This window comes from Nicotiana sylvestris, chromosome 6 (assembly GCF_000393655.2).
Source record: "Nicotiana sylvestris chromosome 6, ASM39365v2, whole genome shotgun sequence".
NCBI classification, from domain to species: Eukaryota; Viridiplantae; Streptophyta; class Magnoliopsida; order Solanales; family Solanaceae; genus Nicotiana; species Nicotiana sylvestris.
In genome coordinates, this window is record NC_091062.1 from 66180975 (window position 1) to 66200931 (window position 19957).

The 19957-nt window shown below is 35.5% G+C and overlaps 1 protein-coding gene across 1 annotated transcript; it reads right to left on the reverse strand.

Annotated features, from left to right (window-relative positions):
• Window positions 1–936: 936 nt before the first annotated feature.
• LOC104248402 (uncharacterized) lies at window positions 937–18173 on the reverse strand. The gene is made up of 8 exons (XM_070148556.1): window positions 18059–18173; window positions 17557–17759; window positions 17271–17451; window positions 14748–14827; window positions 14360–14398; window positions 4672–4690; window positions 2013–2066; window positions 937–1100 (listed from the first exon to the last, which is right to left on the reverse strand). The coding sequence occupies exons 2-8, from the start codon at window positions 17710–17712 to the stop codon at window positions 937–939; spliced, it is 693 nt and encodes a 230-aa protein (XP_070004657.1). The 5' UTR covers window positions 17713–17759; window positions 18059–18173.
• Window positions 18174–19957: the final 1784 nt, after the last annotated feature.

Here is a 19957-nt window from a genome sequence, read left to right on the forward strand (position 1 = left end):
GTTAGGTGCAAGGGATAGTTGGATTGCACTCAATGCATCCCCTTCAATCTTCTCCTTGTCGGGAGCTGATATATCCGTAGGATACTTTCCGTCAATAGCATGGATTGAACCTTCCCTCCGCAGTAACGCCATCATCTGGATCTTCCAGATATTGAAGTTGTTGCGTCCATTGAATCTATCAATTTCAAACTTCATGGAACTCATATTTGCTTGTTCTTTCTCCTTGGATCGTTAAAGAATCCTGTCGCTCTGATACCAATTGTTAGCGGAAACGTAAAAGAAAGAACACAAGATTTAACGTGGTTCGGATCAAAATAATCCTACGTCCACCAGAGAACAATTGCCCTTTTAATATTAACAAAGGAAGGGGAGATTTCCCAATTACACTTAAGAGAATTTCTCTCTTAACTCTCTACTCACTACAATGTATTGTATTATTTTGGGATGATTTCTACAAGTGAAGGAGTGCATCTATTTATAGAGGTAAAGACCTCCTCTTGATGTCATTGGTGACATCAAACTACCTCCTCTTGATGTCATGGGTGACATCAAAGGAGGAAGCTTCCTCCTAGCATCCACACCAACTCTTTCCACCAACTCTTCCAATTGGCATGCCATTGTTGACTAAACATAAACCAACATTTTCAGCATGCCATTGTTAACTAAACATAAACCAACATTTTCAATCTCCACCTTGGTTTGCGTTTCGAGCGTGTGAACAACTCTGGCCAAAACTTCTAAGCTTACTGGGCAACCCCGTTGTAAGAAACAAGAAGAATCAAACCATTGTTGAACATGCCACCTCCACCTAGCAACTGTTCTCTTCGGAGTTGCATCAGTTGATGCACACCCCCGCCAAGTCCTTGCAGTGTGCAAACTTAGCGAGCGGGACTATCTTGGTCAACATGTCTGCAGCATTATCATCTGTGATAACCTTCACGACCTTGATAGTTCCCTCTTGATGAACCTCACCTCAATCACCTTGACGGACATGGCCTTAAGGGAAGCTTTCAAAAATTGAAGTCCTTGAACAATTGTATCAGGTGTTGGAGGACGATTGCTTTTGTAAGAGGGGTACATATTGTGACGAAAATTCAGGCCTATGCAAAATAATCTAGAATATTAGAAATGGAACTATTGACAAGAGAATAAAGCTTCAAATGATTTTGGCTAACACGTAAGACCTAAATTATCAATGCGATCTGCAATGTTATCATAGTGATTTATTAAAGGCCTTATCCCACAAAAGAAAAGACTGATATTTTAAAAGCAACACTTGCACTTTTGGAAGTTATATCTCCTATACGTACTATTCAACAATTACTACTTCCCTTTTCTTTAGAAAATTGACCAATACTATCATGCACATGTAAACTTCTTCTCTTTATAAGCCATGCATTTTCTATTATCTTGCAACAAGGAAGTTCATACATCTGAAATCACATCAACTGGCAAACCATAGAAATAAAAGAACCTGAGAACAAACTTCATTTTTCAGAACTGGAATAAACTTGATTATCCTATCGTTTCCAGAAAGAACTTTTACCAACGTGAATACCTAAGTTGTATACTAACATCAAAACTCTCACTGTTAACAATAGGTAAGTGCTCAACCAAGCCACTTCCAAATAAGAGCTTACATCTTCCCTCTCCTTCCAAAACAAAAGGAAGTGAACAAAAAAAAAAAATTGAAAAGTGAAACAAACATATCTTCTCTAGCATCAAATTATTGAGAGAGAAAAAATTGACATTATGGTGCAGCACAAGAAAATGACATGAAGTAATCATCACGAAGATTCAGAAATTGATATACCGCATTGCAGTTTATGTTACGTACTTAGGGACAGTGTCCAACTGGGATAGGTTTGTAACAAGTTTTTATCTCATACATAAGATACTGTTGGAATCTCTAAAATCTCTAGCTGCCATCAGTACCAAAGAAACCCTCTCACTTGGCTCTCAACATAGTAAGCTTCAGAAAAGGACAAAAGAAGAAACATAGAGAAACATACCTTTTGCAACAAAATTTTGTTTGGTTGAAAGAGATGTATGACCAAAGGGAAATCCTGTAAGGATTTGATTTGACAAACAATATTAAGAGAAACTCGCTTAGTCCCAGTTATTTGGAAAAACTTTCATGAATTATTGATGATGTGTAGATCAACGCTATTGCTAGCAAAATTGTATCAAAAAACCGGTGTCCAAGAAAAAATCTCAAGAAAGAAACCTGAATTTCACAAAATATATCCCAAGAAGATATTTACCTGTTTAAGACAGAAGTTCCATTATAACTATCAAGAAATAAGTAAAAAGATAATACACACTATTTGCACCTAAGTTGCCCCAACACAGCAGTTTAGGTGTTGCACCCGTATCGACACGACATTAGTATGGGTGTGGGTATACCGGATCCAATCAAACAATTTGGCTACTTTGACCACGGCGGACGGAAAAATTTGAGACAAGATACAATTTGATTCCCAAAATCAGAACCAAAACTAGGGTAAATTTGAAGAAAATAGTATACCTTATCTAGGAAATCATTTTTTTTAAGCAAATCAATCTTTTACTTGTCTTCAACTTGAGAATAAAAAAGAAATCCACACTTTACAAGCTATACGTAAGTATTCCACAAAATCTTTGGTACTACAGAGATTTTTTTATTTTTTTGAATTATTTTAGACGGATCCCCGCACCCGAATCCGTACTAGGATCCATATCCCCAAAATCTTAGAATTTACATCTCGAAGGATCCGACCTCTAAATCCACACCCGTGTCTGAGCAACTTAGATCTGCACTTTATCGTCTGCACTAAGTAAGGTTCAGCTACTTGCCAGCCAAACTTTCCTAGGTTGCACTATGTATCTAAACTCTGAAAGTTATTGCACCTTACTATCATTATCAGACATTTTTTTAGCATATTCAAGCAGTATCATTGATCTCTTTCAAAAAGAAAAGTGAGTACGGAAGCTAGTTGACTCAAAATCCAAACAAAAAGAGCTATCAACTTATATTGTTGCAGCGATAGTAACGATCCAGGATCAGATATGTATTCCAGCGTTTTAAAGAAAGTTAGGACTCATATCAGGATTTGCCCCGGTGTGAGGTAGCATTTAAATGCACCAACGTGGCCATGGGGACTTGAGTCTCATGGAACTAACTCCTCGAGAAATGGGCTTGCCTCGTACCTGCTTTACACTTTGTGTTGTCCACCTCGTACGCCTCAAGAACGTCCTTTACATGTTCTATACCTTGGATTGTCCATCCTATACATCTCAAAATTTTCTTCTTCTTTTTAAGAATTCTTTCAAAAAAACTCGAACTTATGTGATATGTTGTTATTTTACCCCACTAAGGGATTAGATATGGAGAATTGGGATTGAGTAATAGGCACTTTGGAGATAGTAATAGCGGAAAAATATGGCACACATGTAGGAGGTTGAAGGACTGAAAACATCACTTTACTTATGGACTTCGGTAATGAGGGAGCATCATATAAGGATGGGAGGAGTTCAGCGGCAACGCCACTTACATAAGTGGAAATGTATGTGAATTAGTTTCCCTAAGCGTCACCTACGCTTCGGTCTTTCGCATATCGAGTTAGAGGGAGTAACCAATTAATCAGGTATATGGATAATAAAACAAAAGGTGCAGCATGGGATACCTAAGATTCAGGAGAAACTTACAAAACTGGGTGGTAGAGGAACCACAGAGAATGATGGAGGTATTCTACATATAGAATATCACACAATTAGATCAGGATTTGAGAAAGTGGAAAGGAAGAGGAAATGGCTTATTTTAGGCGAAGTCCTTTACACCAGGCTATTGAAGAGGGAGGACTCAGCATACCTAAACCTATCAGTTTGGATTGTCTGAGTAGATAATTAGTCACTTTTCTTTTGTCATTTCAAATCTTATCTACAAATAAAGCACTCTCACTTTTGTAGAGCAAAATTTTATTGCCTTAGATAACAACGCAAACGAGGACAACATTCTCGTTTGACTTCGAATTTTGGGTAAAAAGCTAGAGATAACAAAGATACAACAATTATTTAGAGCTTAAATGGCCAAATGCGCTTGCAAAGCTTGGATAGCAAAATGTCAACCTACACAGTAAAGATGAATTTACCATGGTCCTTCCATGATGACATAAAATTGTGTTAACTTGTCCCCACAATTCATATGAACCTTGTGAAGAAAATTTTAAGAAAGCAAAATAAAGGGAAAATGAGGCAATAATTCCAATAGCAGCTGGAAGAGCTTTGCTTTTGCTTTCAACATAAACTAAATATCAAAATATCAAAATAACAAGTTAAAAGGGAAAATCACTTCTTTCCTTCATCCTGATATAAGGAATGACGACTGAAAAATTGAATTGAAGTCACAAATTCTGAATAACATACTGCTTTTGATAAATAACGTTTCAGGATTATAACTATATCAAATGCTTTAAGAAGTACAATAACAACAGAGAATTATGTCGATAAAAATGAGATAAGCAAGGAAAAACATACACCAAAACTGCATAGGCTCTGTCTAATCAAAAAGTGATACGCATGAAACGATGGCGACGCAATTAGAGAAACTCTGCCAAAAGCTCAAGACATAATGACAGAGACGAAAACTGAGAATGGTCAAAGAGAAAGAAATGATACAATAACAACTCTTACCGTCATGATCAAAAACAACCTGCAAAGAATGCAACTTAAGTTAGAGGATGAGACTATATGTCACAGTAAGTACGCAAAAGAAAATGATCAAAGAAATTGCATAAAAGAAGTCAAATGAAGAAGATATTATTAAGAGACTCCCATCCAGTGACAAAAACTATGAATCAGCCATCTAACAGAATTGAGTTCAGCTCCAAAGAGAAATTATGTGGCTTAACCCAAAGGACAAATCCGTGAGATCTTTTGGGCCAATACGGACAATATGTGTCATGAGCTTGGGTTGTGACAAATATGGTATCAATGTGGCGCAAATCTCACCGAGGACACTAAGCCCCTTAAGGGGGTGTATCTGACGCCGCTGGTGTGTGTGTATGGGGCGGGGGGGGTCAAAGAAAAGGATTAGCAAGCTTCTAGGCTTGCAAGCTTTTGAAAAACGAGGTACATATGACACTTTACGCAAATCCCACATCAGAAAAAGAGAGAAGAATGAAGTGTTTTGTAATACATAACACGAGTTCACATGGTACTTGCGCTTTTCGGCTCGATGATGGTATAGCTAGATCATTCCGTCCATTTATATTTTGGGTTGTGCTTTACCATGATACCAATATTTGAAATTCATTCTTTTATTTTGTGATTTGTATAAGTAATCTATTAAATGCCGGAAAATATAATTGTTTGCCCTGTGATAGAGGAAATATTTCCTTTCTTTTTTTTTCTTTTTTTTTTTTTGATATGTAGGAAATGTTTCCTTTCTCTTTCATATCATTGCCTTCAAACATTAAAAAGTCTCCAGCGAAAGGTTAAAGCATCCATTTGACAGTAAATATAGTCAATCGACATCCACATCAAAAAAAAGCAAAGCAAAATAGGAAAGGCCTAATTACATCATAAAGACATCCCAAATTTCTAAATTTTAAAAAAATCTCAAAATCAAAATAGAAAAAAAGTGCTGCATATGAATCCTTGATCATCATACAGTAAACCTTTTCCTGGACAGAATTTTATATGTCGAAAGATGCAGATTTTTGCATCCGCGTGAGCTTCACATGGAGAATAAAGGAACTGATATACAATACTCACTCGAAAAGCGACATCAAGATGAATCACAATGAGATAAGTTAGTTTGATCTTTATTATCTTTGATGATACTTGGCTATATGATAAGTGGTGTATGATTGAAGAAGTCACTGGAATGAACACTTGATTGTGGTTGAGTTGAACGTTACTATCATTTTAGTCGATTTCCCCCATATACTTGATATATGAATCACATGTCACTACTTTTGCTGGATGAAACAAGTGTTATGTGTTGTGAATGGACTCTTTGTCATTCCTTATTGTGATGTGTGGATCTATCATAAGTGTATTTTTTTTATGATAATCGTAGTGTCCGCTCCAACTTGCGCACATCGTGGCTAATTCCACGGGATACTTGCTACCTCCCACCAGCAATAGGTACCAGTCAACTTTATCCACTACGGCTTGGATAGATGGGAAGAAATCACCTAGTACTTTTGTTTCCGCTAGGATTTGAACCTGAGACCTCGTGGTTCTCAACCCACTCATTAACCACTAGGTCACACCCTCGATGCTCTATCACAAGTGTTTTTATATGATGATGGGAACAAATATGGTTAAAGAGTTTTTGTTCAAAGTCATGTTGGCTAGATTAGTTTGTAGTCAAATGATTCTTATGAAATGTTCCAGAGGCTTTACACCTTGTGTTCTTTTGATTACAAGTCAATATTTGGGAACAAATCTTTTTTGAAGGGAGGGAGATGACTATAAATAGATCATGAGTATACATTATTTGAAAAAACCGGGGAGCTCTACCAAGAGTTGACCAACTTTGATTGTGGGTTTGACCAAGGGTTGATCACGGTTGACCACGTTAGATCAACATTAGAGACTTGAGAGAGATCATACATTGCCCATATACATGCCCCATTGCCACACAACCCATTTTACTTAGTTTAGGCTTTTCCTTGTTTTATGTATTTGGACTTGAGCCTTAGACCATTAGCTTACTTAGCCAAATGGTGAGTCTTTTAGTTTTAGTTTTTGGATGATATGTTTATGTGAGTCTCTTTGGAGACCTTATTGAGTTCTTGAAGAGCTCCTTGGACTGCCATTGAAGGTGTAAATCTTCTTTGGTAATCTTCTTCTCTTATCTTTAATATCTTTGGGTCAATTGTTACGTAATTAGGATGTAATTAGTGTTATAAACTAATTGTAGCCAAATTCTATCAAATTTGGTATCAAGATCCTTATCATTCTATATCTTCTTCCTCTATTTTCTTTTTTCTTTTTAGGATTTCTCTTGTTTGATATTTCCTCCGTCGTCATTTGATATAAAGAACCGGGACACACCAATGCACAATGTCACAGGGCGGTCTATGAGCATCTCGTATTTGATTTTGCTGACTTCAACTTATTAAAATAGATTCCAGCCATTCTTTCCCTTTTCTATTATCAAGTAATTTGCAAAGCTCATGACAAGCTTGATTTGTGTACAGTTGCATGTGCTTGTTCTCAGTTGCCGATCAGGACAACATCAAAGATGGAGAAAGGTTCATATTTATACCATGCCTATTAGGGATAAAATATGCATTTAAGTTGTGTCCAGACTTGACCATCTACTAAGCTTGTATTTATGATGTAATGAGGTATTATGGGAAACTATTTTTCCAAAAGGCACTTTGAGTTCTTGCATTTGAATGTAAGTCTGGCTTGGGCCCATGCAAAATATGCTTTGCATGGACTGCTACATCTAGTATTTAACTAAGTCTACACCAACTACCACGAAGAAGGGTATTCATTAAGAGATGGAGTTTGACGATTCAAATTAGCAAAAAGCATCACCTGAAAAATCTCAACATTCTTTTTTCTTTTGATAAGTCAATCAAAATTTTACGAAATAAATATAGATTATTGCCAATACAAAATTATAGATATGCCTTAGCTCATTTACTCAGATTCTGCAACTAATACTAGTGAAGATGCTAGTTACTCGGACTTCCTCCACAATCACTATCAACTCAAACATAGCATACATGTATAACTAAGTGGGATGTAGATATGCAACAAGCATTTCCTAGCGTCTTCCAGCCAGAGACTAAAATATTGTTTCTCATATATTAAACACCTTTTGGAAAGAATTTAAAGTTCTTGTGTTGATTTGTATTACTCCCTCCATTCCAATTTATGTTATTGTGTTTGATTGGGCACAAAGTTTAAGAATAAAAGAAAGAAAGACTTTTGAAACTTATGATTTCAAATCAAAATATAGAAATTTATGTGGCTATAAATCATCACATTAAGGGTAAAATAGGATGTTTAAAGTGAAATTATTATTAAATAAGTAAATATAAAGACTTATCATTTCTTGAGACTAACTAAAAAAGAAAGTGTGCCACATAATTGGGACAAAGGGAGTATCTAATTATGATGAAGTGGGATTATATCAGATCAGACAAGTTAGTAAAGTTTCTGATAGAGTTGATTTGTATTATCTAATTACGATGGTTCTGTTAGTGCAATCCCAGCTGAGACTACCATGAATCAAAGCAGTGAGTCTTATCATTTGTCCATCTCATTTATCCTCTCAACTAACATCCCATAAGTTGAATGGAAAAAGTTATCTGAAGTGGGCTAATATGTTTGATTAGCGATTGATGGACAAGGAAAACTTGGGCACTTGACCGGTGGAAGTAAGGAAACTTGAAGCTGGATATCCAAAGATGAATGCCCGAAGGTTCAAGAACTAATTGGTGATTGTGTGGCTTCTAAACTATATGGAACAAACAATAAGTAAACCATACTTAGTTTACAATGGATGTATGGGAAGTTGTTAAAGAAACCTACTTTGATGTAGAAAATGCTTCTCAAGTTTTTGAATTAAAAATTAAGCTTTGGAAGGCTAAGCAGGGAGAAAGACAGGTGACCATCTATTACAATGAAATTGTTTCATTTTCACAAGAGTTAAAACAATGCTACAATGATGAGTGGGAGTGTCCTACGGATAGTGTGAGAGGAATGAAAAAGGAAGAAAATGAGAGAACTTATCTTTAGAACTTACCTAAACTTAAAGGTAAGTTTTACAAAACGGTTATTGGACCGACTATGTTGATGGGGCAGAGTGTTGGCCAGTTAAGAATTCTTAAATCCAGAAGATGAGAGTAGCAGAAATGAGGATGTTAAGATGGATGTGCAGGCATATCAGGACTGATAAGATTAGGAATGAAGATATTCGGGTCAGGATAGGAGTGGCTTCGGTGTAGGACAAAATGTGTAAAGCGAGGCTTGGATGGTTTGGGCATGTGAAAAGGAGAAGCACAGATACCCCAGTAAGGAAGTATGAGAGGTTATCCTTGGTGAGTCTAAGGAGAAGTAGATGTGGGCCAAAGAAGTATTGTGGAAAGGTGATTAGGAAGGATATGGTGTTGCTTCAGCTTACCGAGGACATGATCCTTAATAGGAAGGTATGGTCATGGAGGTCGAGAATTAAGGTAGAATGCTAGTAGGTAGTTGAGAGTGTTTATTTCCCATACCAGTAGTATTAGTGTTAGTCTTGTATTCTGTTATTGTTAGATATCTATTACTACAGGTTGTTCCTTTCGTTTCATTTTCTCATTATCTTGTTGTTATTCTGCTTGTTGCTGATGCTTTCTTTTCATCTTTCCTGGAATCGAGGGTCTGTCGGTAAGGTTTCCGTACACACTACCCTCCCCAGACCCCACTTGTGGGATTATACTGGATTTTTTATTGTTGTTGTTGTATCTATTCCTAGCGGGACTAAACAGAGAATTTGATGAAGATCTCAAATCCTTGGGAAAAAACCTTGCCTTCTTTGCATGAGACACTCTCAAAAAAAATAAGAAGAGAAGAAACAGGAGCAACATTAGGTTGAAATCAGATCCTAATCCGGATCCAAAAGGAATAGATTCTTCCACACTAATAGCTGCAAAACGGATATGATGACAAGAAAAAGAAACCCTAGTGTGATTTCTGTAAAACGCACTAGCACACCCCCGAAACATGTTGGAAAATTTACGGGAAACCTCCAAACCAGAAGAAATAAAAGGGTTGACAATCAAGGCAGCCAAGTATTCCAAACAACCAGCGAAGAGCTTGGGAAAGAGTCGTCTTCTGGCTCCGTTCACTGAACAGCAATTAAAACTCTTGCACAAGCTTCTTGAGAATCAACTCCAAATCAGTAAATAAAGTCTTTCCAATCCCTCTTATTCTTTTGCCCAAACAGGTATTGTACCCTTTATTTTTTCTAAGTACTCACTCAAATTGTGTAAACTCCTAAATCTCGATTCAGGAGCTACCGAGCTAGTAACATATGACAGAAATTTTTCATTTTTTTCTCTACTTGCTTTGTGCAGGGACAAAAAATTCGAACTGCTCATAGATCTTTTTCAATTCAAATAGCTCATAGATCTTTTTCAACAATTACCGGGAAAAGGAACTATCAAACTGACTCCTTCCTTGACCCACTTTGATGTCCTTTATGTCCGAAATAAACTTGCCATCTTGTGTCAGTTTAGTATCAGTTATAAAATTAACCCAATCACTCAATTGTTGTGCAACATTTGACTCATTTTGTGGTGAAGTTCAGAGCAAGGTCTTGAAGAGGATGATTGCAATGCTAAGCAATCAGGTGGTCTTTATTTTCTTGAGGATAACAACTTTGTTTTTACTGAGAGTAAGTTTATGCTTTGGCATTGTAGGTTTGGTCATCCTGGCTTTCTTATCTAAAGCATTTGTTACCTCAATTGTTCCCGAACAAAAGCCTTCCTATTTTTCGGTGTGAATTTTGTGAAATGGCAAAACATCAACGTTTTTTTCCGCTCATCAATATCATGCCTCAAAACTATTTAAGCTTATCCATAGTGATGTTTGGCGACCGTCTAGGGTTTTAACAAATTATGGAAAAGGGTGGTTTGTGAATATACTGATGTGATCACTAGGAAAAGGGTGGTTTGTGAATATACTGATGTGATCACTAGGCTTAGCTGGGTTGAGCTATTGAAAGATAAAACAGAGGTAAAAAAGGTGGTCGAGGTTTTTTATGCTATGATTGAAACTTCAAAAAGAAATCCAAATTATTAAGAATCATGGTGGCTAAGAGTTTTTCAACGAGCAGTATGGAATTTTTTAAGAATAAGGGAATAATTCATCAAAATTCTTATCGTGACAACCCCTCCTCCAAAAAAGACAAATAGGGTTTTCGAGAGGGAAAAAATAGGTATTTAGTGGAACTGGAGCCTTAATTCATCAAAATTCTTATCGTGACACCAACCCCCCCCCCAAAAAAAAACAAATAGGGTTTTCGAGGGGGAAAAATAGGTATTTAGTGGAACTGGAGCCTTAATTCATCAAAATTCTTATCGCGACACCGAATCCCCCCCCCCCCAAAAAAAACAAATAGGGTTTTCGAGAAGGAAAAAATAGGTATTTAGTGGAACCGGAGCCTTAATATTTATGGGGAGAAGCTCTTTTGACTGCCACCTATTTAATAAATAGGATGGAATCTAAGGTTCTTAGTTATATAACTCCCTTTAGCCTATTCAAAGAGAAATTTACTACATCTAGGCTAACTACTGATTGGCCATTAAAAGTGTTCCGATATAATGGGCTTTGTTCACAACCATGATCATACTGGAGCAAACTAGAACCACGTGCAAGAAAGAGTAATATTGTAGGCTATGCCCAAAGTTAGAAAGGGTATAGTGTCATGATCTAAAAACAAAAAAAAAATTGAGGTTACTATAGATATTACATTTTTGAAGCCCAACCTTTTCTTTTGGCACTCGTCTGCAAGGGAGAAATTTGTAGAAGAAGATTCTTTTTGCAATGACGAAGGAATGAGTCAAAACCAAAGAGATCTAATTTACCTGATAAACACAGGTGAGCTAAATGTAGGTGACAGTAATCTAGGAAAAATAAGGAATGGATATGTGATATAGGAAAAATAAGGAACGAAAAATGTTGTAGATAATAAGGACCTGAATTCTGAACATACAAATCAAAGCATCATCTGATTAACAAAGAGAACGTTGAACATACTAAAGAGCAGCCTGTTACGAGGAGAAATGTGGGAAAAGAGACCAAGAACTCTCAACACGGTCGGGCATCCACTGGACTAGTATATTTTATTCATTCACGGAGTTCATAATTTATAGAAAATAGCCAATCAATCAAAAGGAAAATAATCCCTTCATTCTAGATAGTCCAGAATTAAGAGAACTCTAATCCAAATCTAATCCCTAAGAATTTGAAACTTTCCTAACCATCTGGTCCGATATGACCTCATATGATCATAATCAGATAATACAAATCAACACTCCCCCTCAAGTTGGTACATAGATATCCAACATGCCTAACTTGCTCACAAGACCTTCAAATCTCAAGTTAAATAACCCCTTAGTAGAAATATATGTTGTGTTGACACAAATAGTAAGCACACACTTCCTACTTTGAGCTTCTCCTTGGTGAAATGTCTATCTACCTCATTATGCTTTTTTCTATTATGTTGAACTAGATTATAGGTTATACTTATGGCAACTTTATTGTCGCAGTATAGCTTTATCGGTAGAGTCATAGGTCTTCGTAGTTCCTTTATCATTTCTTAAGCCAAATCATTTCACAAACTCCAAGAGTCATGGATCTGTACTCCGCTTCTGCACTACTTCATGCCACAACACTTTGCTTTTTACTTCTCCATGTCACGATATTTCCCCAAATAAATGTACAAGACCAAGAAGTAGACCTTCTATCAGTAGAGGACCCTACCAATCTACATCCGCTATATTCCTCAAACGCTCATTTTATCACTATTTTTGTATAATAATCTTTTTCTCGGTGAGCCTTTCAAAATACCTCATGCCACAACACTTTGCTTTTTACTTCTCCATGTCACGATATTTCCCCAAATAAATGTACAAGACCAAGAAGTAGACCTTCTGTCAGTAGAGGACCCTGCCAATCTACATCCGCTATATTCCTCAAACGCTCATTTTATCACTATTTTTGTATAACAATCTTTTTCTCGGTGAGCCTTTCAAAATATCTCAACATTCGATAGACAGCCTCTTGATGTTCTTTTCGGGGAGGATGCATAAACTGACTGACTAAGCTTACTGCAAAAGCTGTATCAGGACGAGTATGATAGGAAGATTATCTTCCTTACCAATCTCTGATATTGGCCTTTGTCAATCGAATCTCCTTCTTTATTCCCGAACTTTACGTTTGGATCAAGAGGAGTTTCTACGGGTGGCACAATCTCATTTCTGTTTCTTTTAACAAATCCAATACATATTTTCTTTGAGACACCATTATTCCTTCCTTATGATCCAGCCATCGCCATGCCAAGAAAATACCTCAAAGGTCCCAAGTCTCTGACTTCAAGTTTTGATGCTAATTGATCCTTTACGTTCTTCATTTCAGTTGAGTCATCTTAACGTAAAGTATGATGTCATCAATATACACTATAAGGATTGTTATTTTTCCTTGTAGTGAATGTCGAATGAACATTGTGTGATTTGCTTGTCTTTGAAAATATCCTAAGCCTTTGACAAACTGAGCAAATTTGTCCAACCAAGATCTCGGAGATTGCTTTAGACTATTGGTGTAAAAGCGATGCAATTGATGCATTCCCAAGAAGAGCATTGATCTCCATGCTTAATTCAAAGTTATACATGGAGTTGGCTAAGTTTCATGAAGTTCTAACACCAATAACTTCATATCGTCAGTTGAAGTTTGATAGTCAATATAGAAAGATTACATGGAGAAGGCATGGTAGAAAGTTGAAACTTAGAAAGTGGGATTTAGTTCGACCACATGCTAAGTTTTCTTACAACGTGAACAAGCTCTATGATAAGCTAGCAAAGTGTAACTTGAAACCTGGTGAGCATTGGGTTTATTATGGCAAATCTTACGCCATTAGACTCGAGGATGAGTCTTTTTCAACCAAGGGAGAATGATGCAAAGATCAAGAAGGCTGGGAATTCAAGAAATCCAAGAAGTACAAGAATCCATCCAAGATTAGGATTTCTTTTCCTTAAGATTAGGATTTCTGATTTCTTGCTTCCTAGTAATTTAATTCTTATTTTAGTAGGATTATATTCATAATTCTAGTCAAATTAGGATTGTTAGTTGGTATCCCATCCTTACTAGAATTCTCTTTTCTATTTAAGTTAGGATAGGTGTTCCTTACCCTTATTCTTATTTTAGTTTAATTAGGATTAGTTTTTCTTAACCTCGTTAATTTTACTCATTATAAGGCCTATTTAAACTTTAAAGGGCTCAATATGCTGAAAATAATGGTGGGTGATTAGTTTTTCTAAGCCCTTGCTTCAAAAACGTGATTTACTTTTTATTTCATTGTTCTTCCTTTATTCAACGGTTCTTGCAACCTTGCGGGATTGAAGAACGTGTGGGTGAGGTTTCTTTTTATCTTACATTCTTCTAACGTGAGTTTGAAGAACGATTTCGCTAGTTTTGTGAAAAAATTTAGCGTGGTGCCTTTGTTTTTCTCTCTTCTTTGTATTTGAGAGGTGCAAAACCTTGAAAGTACATGAAGGAACGATAAAGAAGTAAAGATGACAACAAAAATCCTATTGGCTAATACTGAAGAATATTTTGACACTAATATAAACAGAGAAGAAAAGGTGCTTACCACTACATGTGAAGGAAGAAACTCCAGAACGTCAATAATCTGCAATATAAGCATGTTCGCTAGATCAATATATGAACTACAAATAAAAGAAGACGACTGCTGTAGATCTATACAGTAGATCCAAACTAATTCAAGCAACTACAGAAGAGCTAAATTAGCAAGTTGCTTGAGTTAAAATAAGCAATTTAAAGTTTTCTGGGAATCCTTAATTTCTGGATTCACTTATTAAACAAGCATGGAGGAGTTCCTTAAGAAGGAAAACATCTTCATTTACAAAGGCGTCTAAGGTTTAAAGGGTAATCCCGCAATGTAGATACGAAATTGCCTTACTTTGCCCATGTTACAATATCACAAGAAACATCAGGAACCTAAAGGAGCAAAGACTTACAAGTGACAATGCTGTAAATATAGTCAGTACCCAATCTCCATTGCCATCAGCGTGTGAAAGATGACCGTGGTGCAGTTTAGCTGCTCAAAACATAAATGGAGAGGAAGAACACATGTTCATATCTAATGGGATTATCTATATTCCAATAAGCTCATGATAAAAGGTCCAGCTTTATCGAGTTAGCAAGTGAAATAACACAAAATTCTAATTCGCACTAACTTTACTCTTCCCTTGTCAAAGTGTTCTATAATTTGCTTCTTTCAGTTTTCCAATTCAAGAAGCTTAGCTATATATCAGAAGCAAAATATGCATACTCATTGATGTCTTAGGAAAGGGTAAATTACTGTAAAAACTGTATCAACATAAACCAAGTAGAAGAAACTTCTGGCGTTGTAAGTCAGTCTGGCAGGCAAGCACAAAAAAGCCTTCGACTTATGCCATCGAGAAAATCGGATATCGCTTAAAAAGAAATTTAACATAATAGATAAAGTTGGACTATGAGTAAGTACATTCTAAAGATGTTAAATTGTCATCTTTAAATCATTTTGCAGAAAGCCTCATCAGCTAATAGAATTTGGATCACATTATTACAGTCCCCCGCAAATAGAAAAAAGAAAAAAGATGATACGGAATGAGAAATGAAGGTTAGAATAGGACGAAGAGGGAAACGACAAATTAGCACTTCATAGGTCTATTAATGATGATAACATACTTCATGTTGACAACTTGCATTTAAGAATATTAACTTTCCGTCAACCTATTTTTTGAGACTCTGGCCTTAGAGCAATGATTTACACCAATGTTATATCAATATGTGAAATAATTGATATTAAGCTTTAAGCAATGCACCATCACCACAAGATTTAATACTAAAGTCTAAGAAAGAAGAGCAAATTTCTCCATGATATGCCTGTGAGCTCTCTCTTGTGTTCTACCAAATACCAAGCACAAACAAACTCAAACCTCAAGTAGAGACCTCGGTACAAAATAAAAAGCAATTAAAGAAGCAAATTGATAAAGGCACATAAAAAAGAAAGTGATTGATAACTCAAAATGACAGTACCATACTTAAGAAATCTTGTTTCTCTTATCCACCCAAAAAGAAAAAGGCCTCTTGCTAACGCTTTTGCTTTTCTTGGTTTGGACCTTTGATCCCATACAATCCTCCATATATAACCAAAGGTTTTTGTTCTTCCTATACCCAACAAATACCTCGTCCAGAAAAAAGGAAAGAGAAAACAAAGGAAAAGGAACTTTTTTATGTATAAAAAGGATTCTTTTCCTTTTTCAGTTTTATAAAATAAGTGTAAAATTCCTTTTCTCTTGACCCACCTGCTTAGTGACTAAAGTAAATAGGCTGATGTTTTAACCTCTGTTCCATTTATCTCTTTATTTCCTCTCAAATCAGACATAGGACAGAAAATGATCTTCATTCACTTCTTTCTTCATTTTTATTTCTCTCTCTTGTTCCTTCCTTTCTCTTTGTTTCCCTCTTCTCCAAATAACTGGTTAACACAAAAAAAAGTATTTCTATGCAAGTTGCAACACGAAGAAAGCAAGTTTCACCATGACAAATACTTTTTTCACAAAATAATAACTAATGTGAAGGTAGAGGCTCCTACGGAGAGTATTTGGGACCGTCAAAAAAACTGGGAGCCTGAGCAGGTAAATGTTGCTCCACTATTGATTAAGAAACTTTCAAATTTGTAGTTGTTAGCTGAAGATAGATTCCTACTACTTCTCACTAGCAATGGAACTTCAAAGTGTATGCATCTACCCTCCGAAGTCCTTTAATTGAAGACTCAGCACTTTTGTGAATGTCATGTTTCTTATGATTTAGAATATATTGCAGGATTTTCTTCTGTGATCACTTGATTTCATCGTACTTCTGTTCTGTGAAGAATTCATACATGATACATCCATCATTAACTGAATTATCAGATACTTGATCTTTCCAACCAAAGATTTATACAAGGTACGAGTTCTATTAAAGTGATGCAGAAATTTCCCCACATACAAGGCGTACACAAAAATGTCATTCTCCGAGAGATTATAAAAACTCATTAAGCAACTTTAGTGTTCTTCTTTTCCTGAATCTTCCTCTTTTTCCATCTATTGATTTGTCTACTTGCTTTTGTCAATTCTATTCGTCACTTAGGTCCACCCCTCCCCCCTCCCTCTGTGCCTTAACTTTCTATGTTCTCATATTGCAGAAGCAATCAAACAGAATTATTCATTAAACACCATTCAAATTTCAAGCATTGCAAAATTGCATTTTGGGATGGCTTCTATAATCTATAAGACCTAAAATCTACTTCAATATAGTGAAAGTGTTCAAATATTGTATAACAATTTCTCCATTATTGGAAATTATGGTTATCAAGATAAGAAATGCAAAGCAAAAGCAGATTTTATTGGTTATATATAGTTGATGCTTTGTAGATCTAATACATCACAAATACCCACAATCAATATCCAAAGTAGGATGAATACGACAATCAATGATACAGACAAAAAACATACCCAGCAGCCGGTAATAAGCTCGGTAAATTATTGAGGTTCCGTCAATGAGCATGACTCTGCCATTCGAAGGATCAAGATTGGGCGACTTAATTTGAGTATGGGGAAAATCAAAAAGCACATTTCTATGTAACACTTGCTCTGATTCAACATTATTAGCAGAAGAAACGGCTCTGCAGTAACCCTGACAAATTATAATTATTATATATATATATAGCCAATTAGTGCTTTAATGTTGAAAAGTACAAGGGACTGAAGATAAAGACTAATGGAAGCTTTTTCTATTTACCCTATTAAGAGGAGATGTCGATAAAGAACAAATGGGATGTAACTTTCTGAAACGGGAAGTACTGAAATTGCCACTAGGCGACTGAGCAACCCATATATTTTTACTCCCTAAGTGAAAGAGAGTCCTCAAACAATGTGACAGTTGATGACATGCCATGTGCTCGGAAACTTGCTCCCTTATTACACTTCAACTTCAACAAAATACTGTGAAAATCCAGAAATTAATAAGTTAAAAGTTTCGAAGATAACATTTACAAATATTCAAAACGTTTCACACTATATCAGCTAGTGAGTGCATACTAATTGACAACTATATATGCTGTACAACCACAACTATAAAGTTCAATAAAAATTTCTGCGTACTGATGAAGTAGAAAAATTTAGGTTTGGACCCATTTGAAAATAGCAAACGAATTATGTGTAAATCCACCGCAGTAATCAAGAAAAAACAGAGTAATCTATCCACCAGGAGCAATTGAACTTTCAGGGGAATTTAATCTCACCTTTTTTACCTGGGATATCTGCTTTACAAGAGCAGCGCCATTTGGATTACAGACCGCGAACACGGTCTCTTTTTTCTTCCTTCCGAGAAAAATGGTCCTTATGTTCAGGGTAGGTTCAAAAATAATACGTACTAGTGAACATTTTTGGTACATCTATTAAATATTAGCCAAATACACGAGCTGCGCCTTAAAGTTGACACTATTTTTTATTTTGCCACTTCAATTAAGGTTTGTTCTTATTATAGGCTGATATTGAAAAAAAAATATTTCTCATATTTTTTGTACGTGTATATATATATATATATAAGTAAAATAACAATTTTATTTAATATTATATTATTTTTAAAAGGTAAAAAAGGCGAACGAAATTTAGCTAAGGGCTTTCATGTTTTTAATATAGTATAGATATAAATATATACACACTAGTCTTTAGACACGCAAGATTACACAAATATTATAAACTAATATATTTGAGTTATGAAATAGAAATTAAAAAAAGTAAGTTTTATGAATGATGATCCTATTAGGTAGTTCACTAAAGAAAGAAATTTTGCCCCATATACGTGCCTTACTGTAATTTCAGTGTATAAATCATGGATTCTTATATTTTTTAGGGGGGGAAATGCAAATAGAATATCATTACTATATTTTTACCAATGATGCATTATATTTTGAGGAAATGAATAATCCTTCTACCTTCTGTATTAGATAGAGAACATTGAAGTCAATGACAAGCTTCGTTTGTCACGGTAAGAGTAAGTCATTTTGTTGTCATAACTATACGAAGAACAAATACCATTGTTGTTGCATATGTTATTTGTACGCGTCAGAACTTAACCTAGAAGATAACTATTGATTTTGATAAAAATTCAAGCATGTAGAATTCATGATGGATGACAAAAGTGCAAATTGAAGTAGGGTTCAAAACAAGAAATTTAATGAAATTAAAAAGATACTTTATAACAATATAGAAAATATTACTTATTCTGAATAGATGGTCAGGTTCTTGACCGAAAATTAATCTTAATTTGTTTTGCTCCTCTTAGGTCATTGTTTAAGCAAGAAGATTAAGCATGGTACAAGGTGGAGAGTTAGAACATTCACTTTCTTGTGATTTTTACTTTAACTCCAATTAATGTCATCAACTTATGACTATAATAGAAGGAAATAAGTAACAAAGAGATCAATACTTTCTACTGAAAACAGTAATAATCATTTCCAAGATTAAATATGCATAGACAACAATATCAAATTTCATAGATATAGATACAACAATATATTCAATAAGAGGAGTAGATATAAAATAAGAAACACTTATAAAAAGTGCAATAACAAAGAAGATATAAATTTATCTGCGAAGATTGATTTTGTGTGTACCTCTTGTGGATGAATATTGACTAAGGCCAGTAAGCTACGCAAATGGCGAACATGTATAATAAATCAAAAGAATAATGCTAGTACATGTGATGACCCGACCCAAATTATGTATTTTATGGCCTTAAAAACTTTATTTTATCCCTCTTTAATTTGCGTGCGCAGTCCGGGCGTGTTTTCGTAAAGCTTTTATGTTGAAAGTTGATAAAAATAAGGATTTTTGCTTAAAATTTTCATTTGAGTTGTCTTCGGTCAATATTTTTGGTAAATGGATCCGGATTCGTACTTTGACAGTCCCGGTGGGTCCGTATCGAAATATGGGACCTGAGCGTATGTCCGAAATCGTATTTGGAGGTCCCTAGCCAGAGTTATGGATGTTTGTTAAACATTAAAATCTGAAAAATTATTGGTTTTTAAGAAAAGTATTGATGTTTGATCTTGTTGGTATCGGGGCCGTATTTTGGTACTAGAGCCTAGTACGAGGTCAATATAATATTTAAGACCCGTCTGTGAATTTTGGTGAGA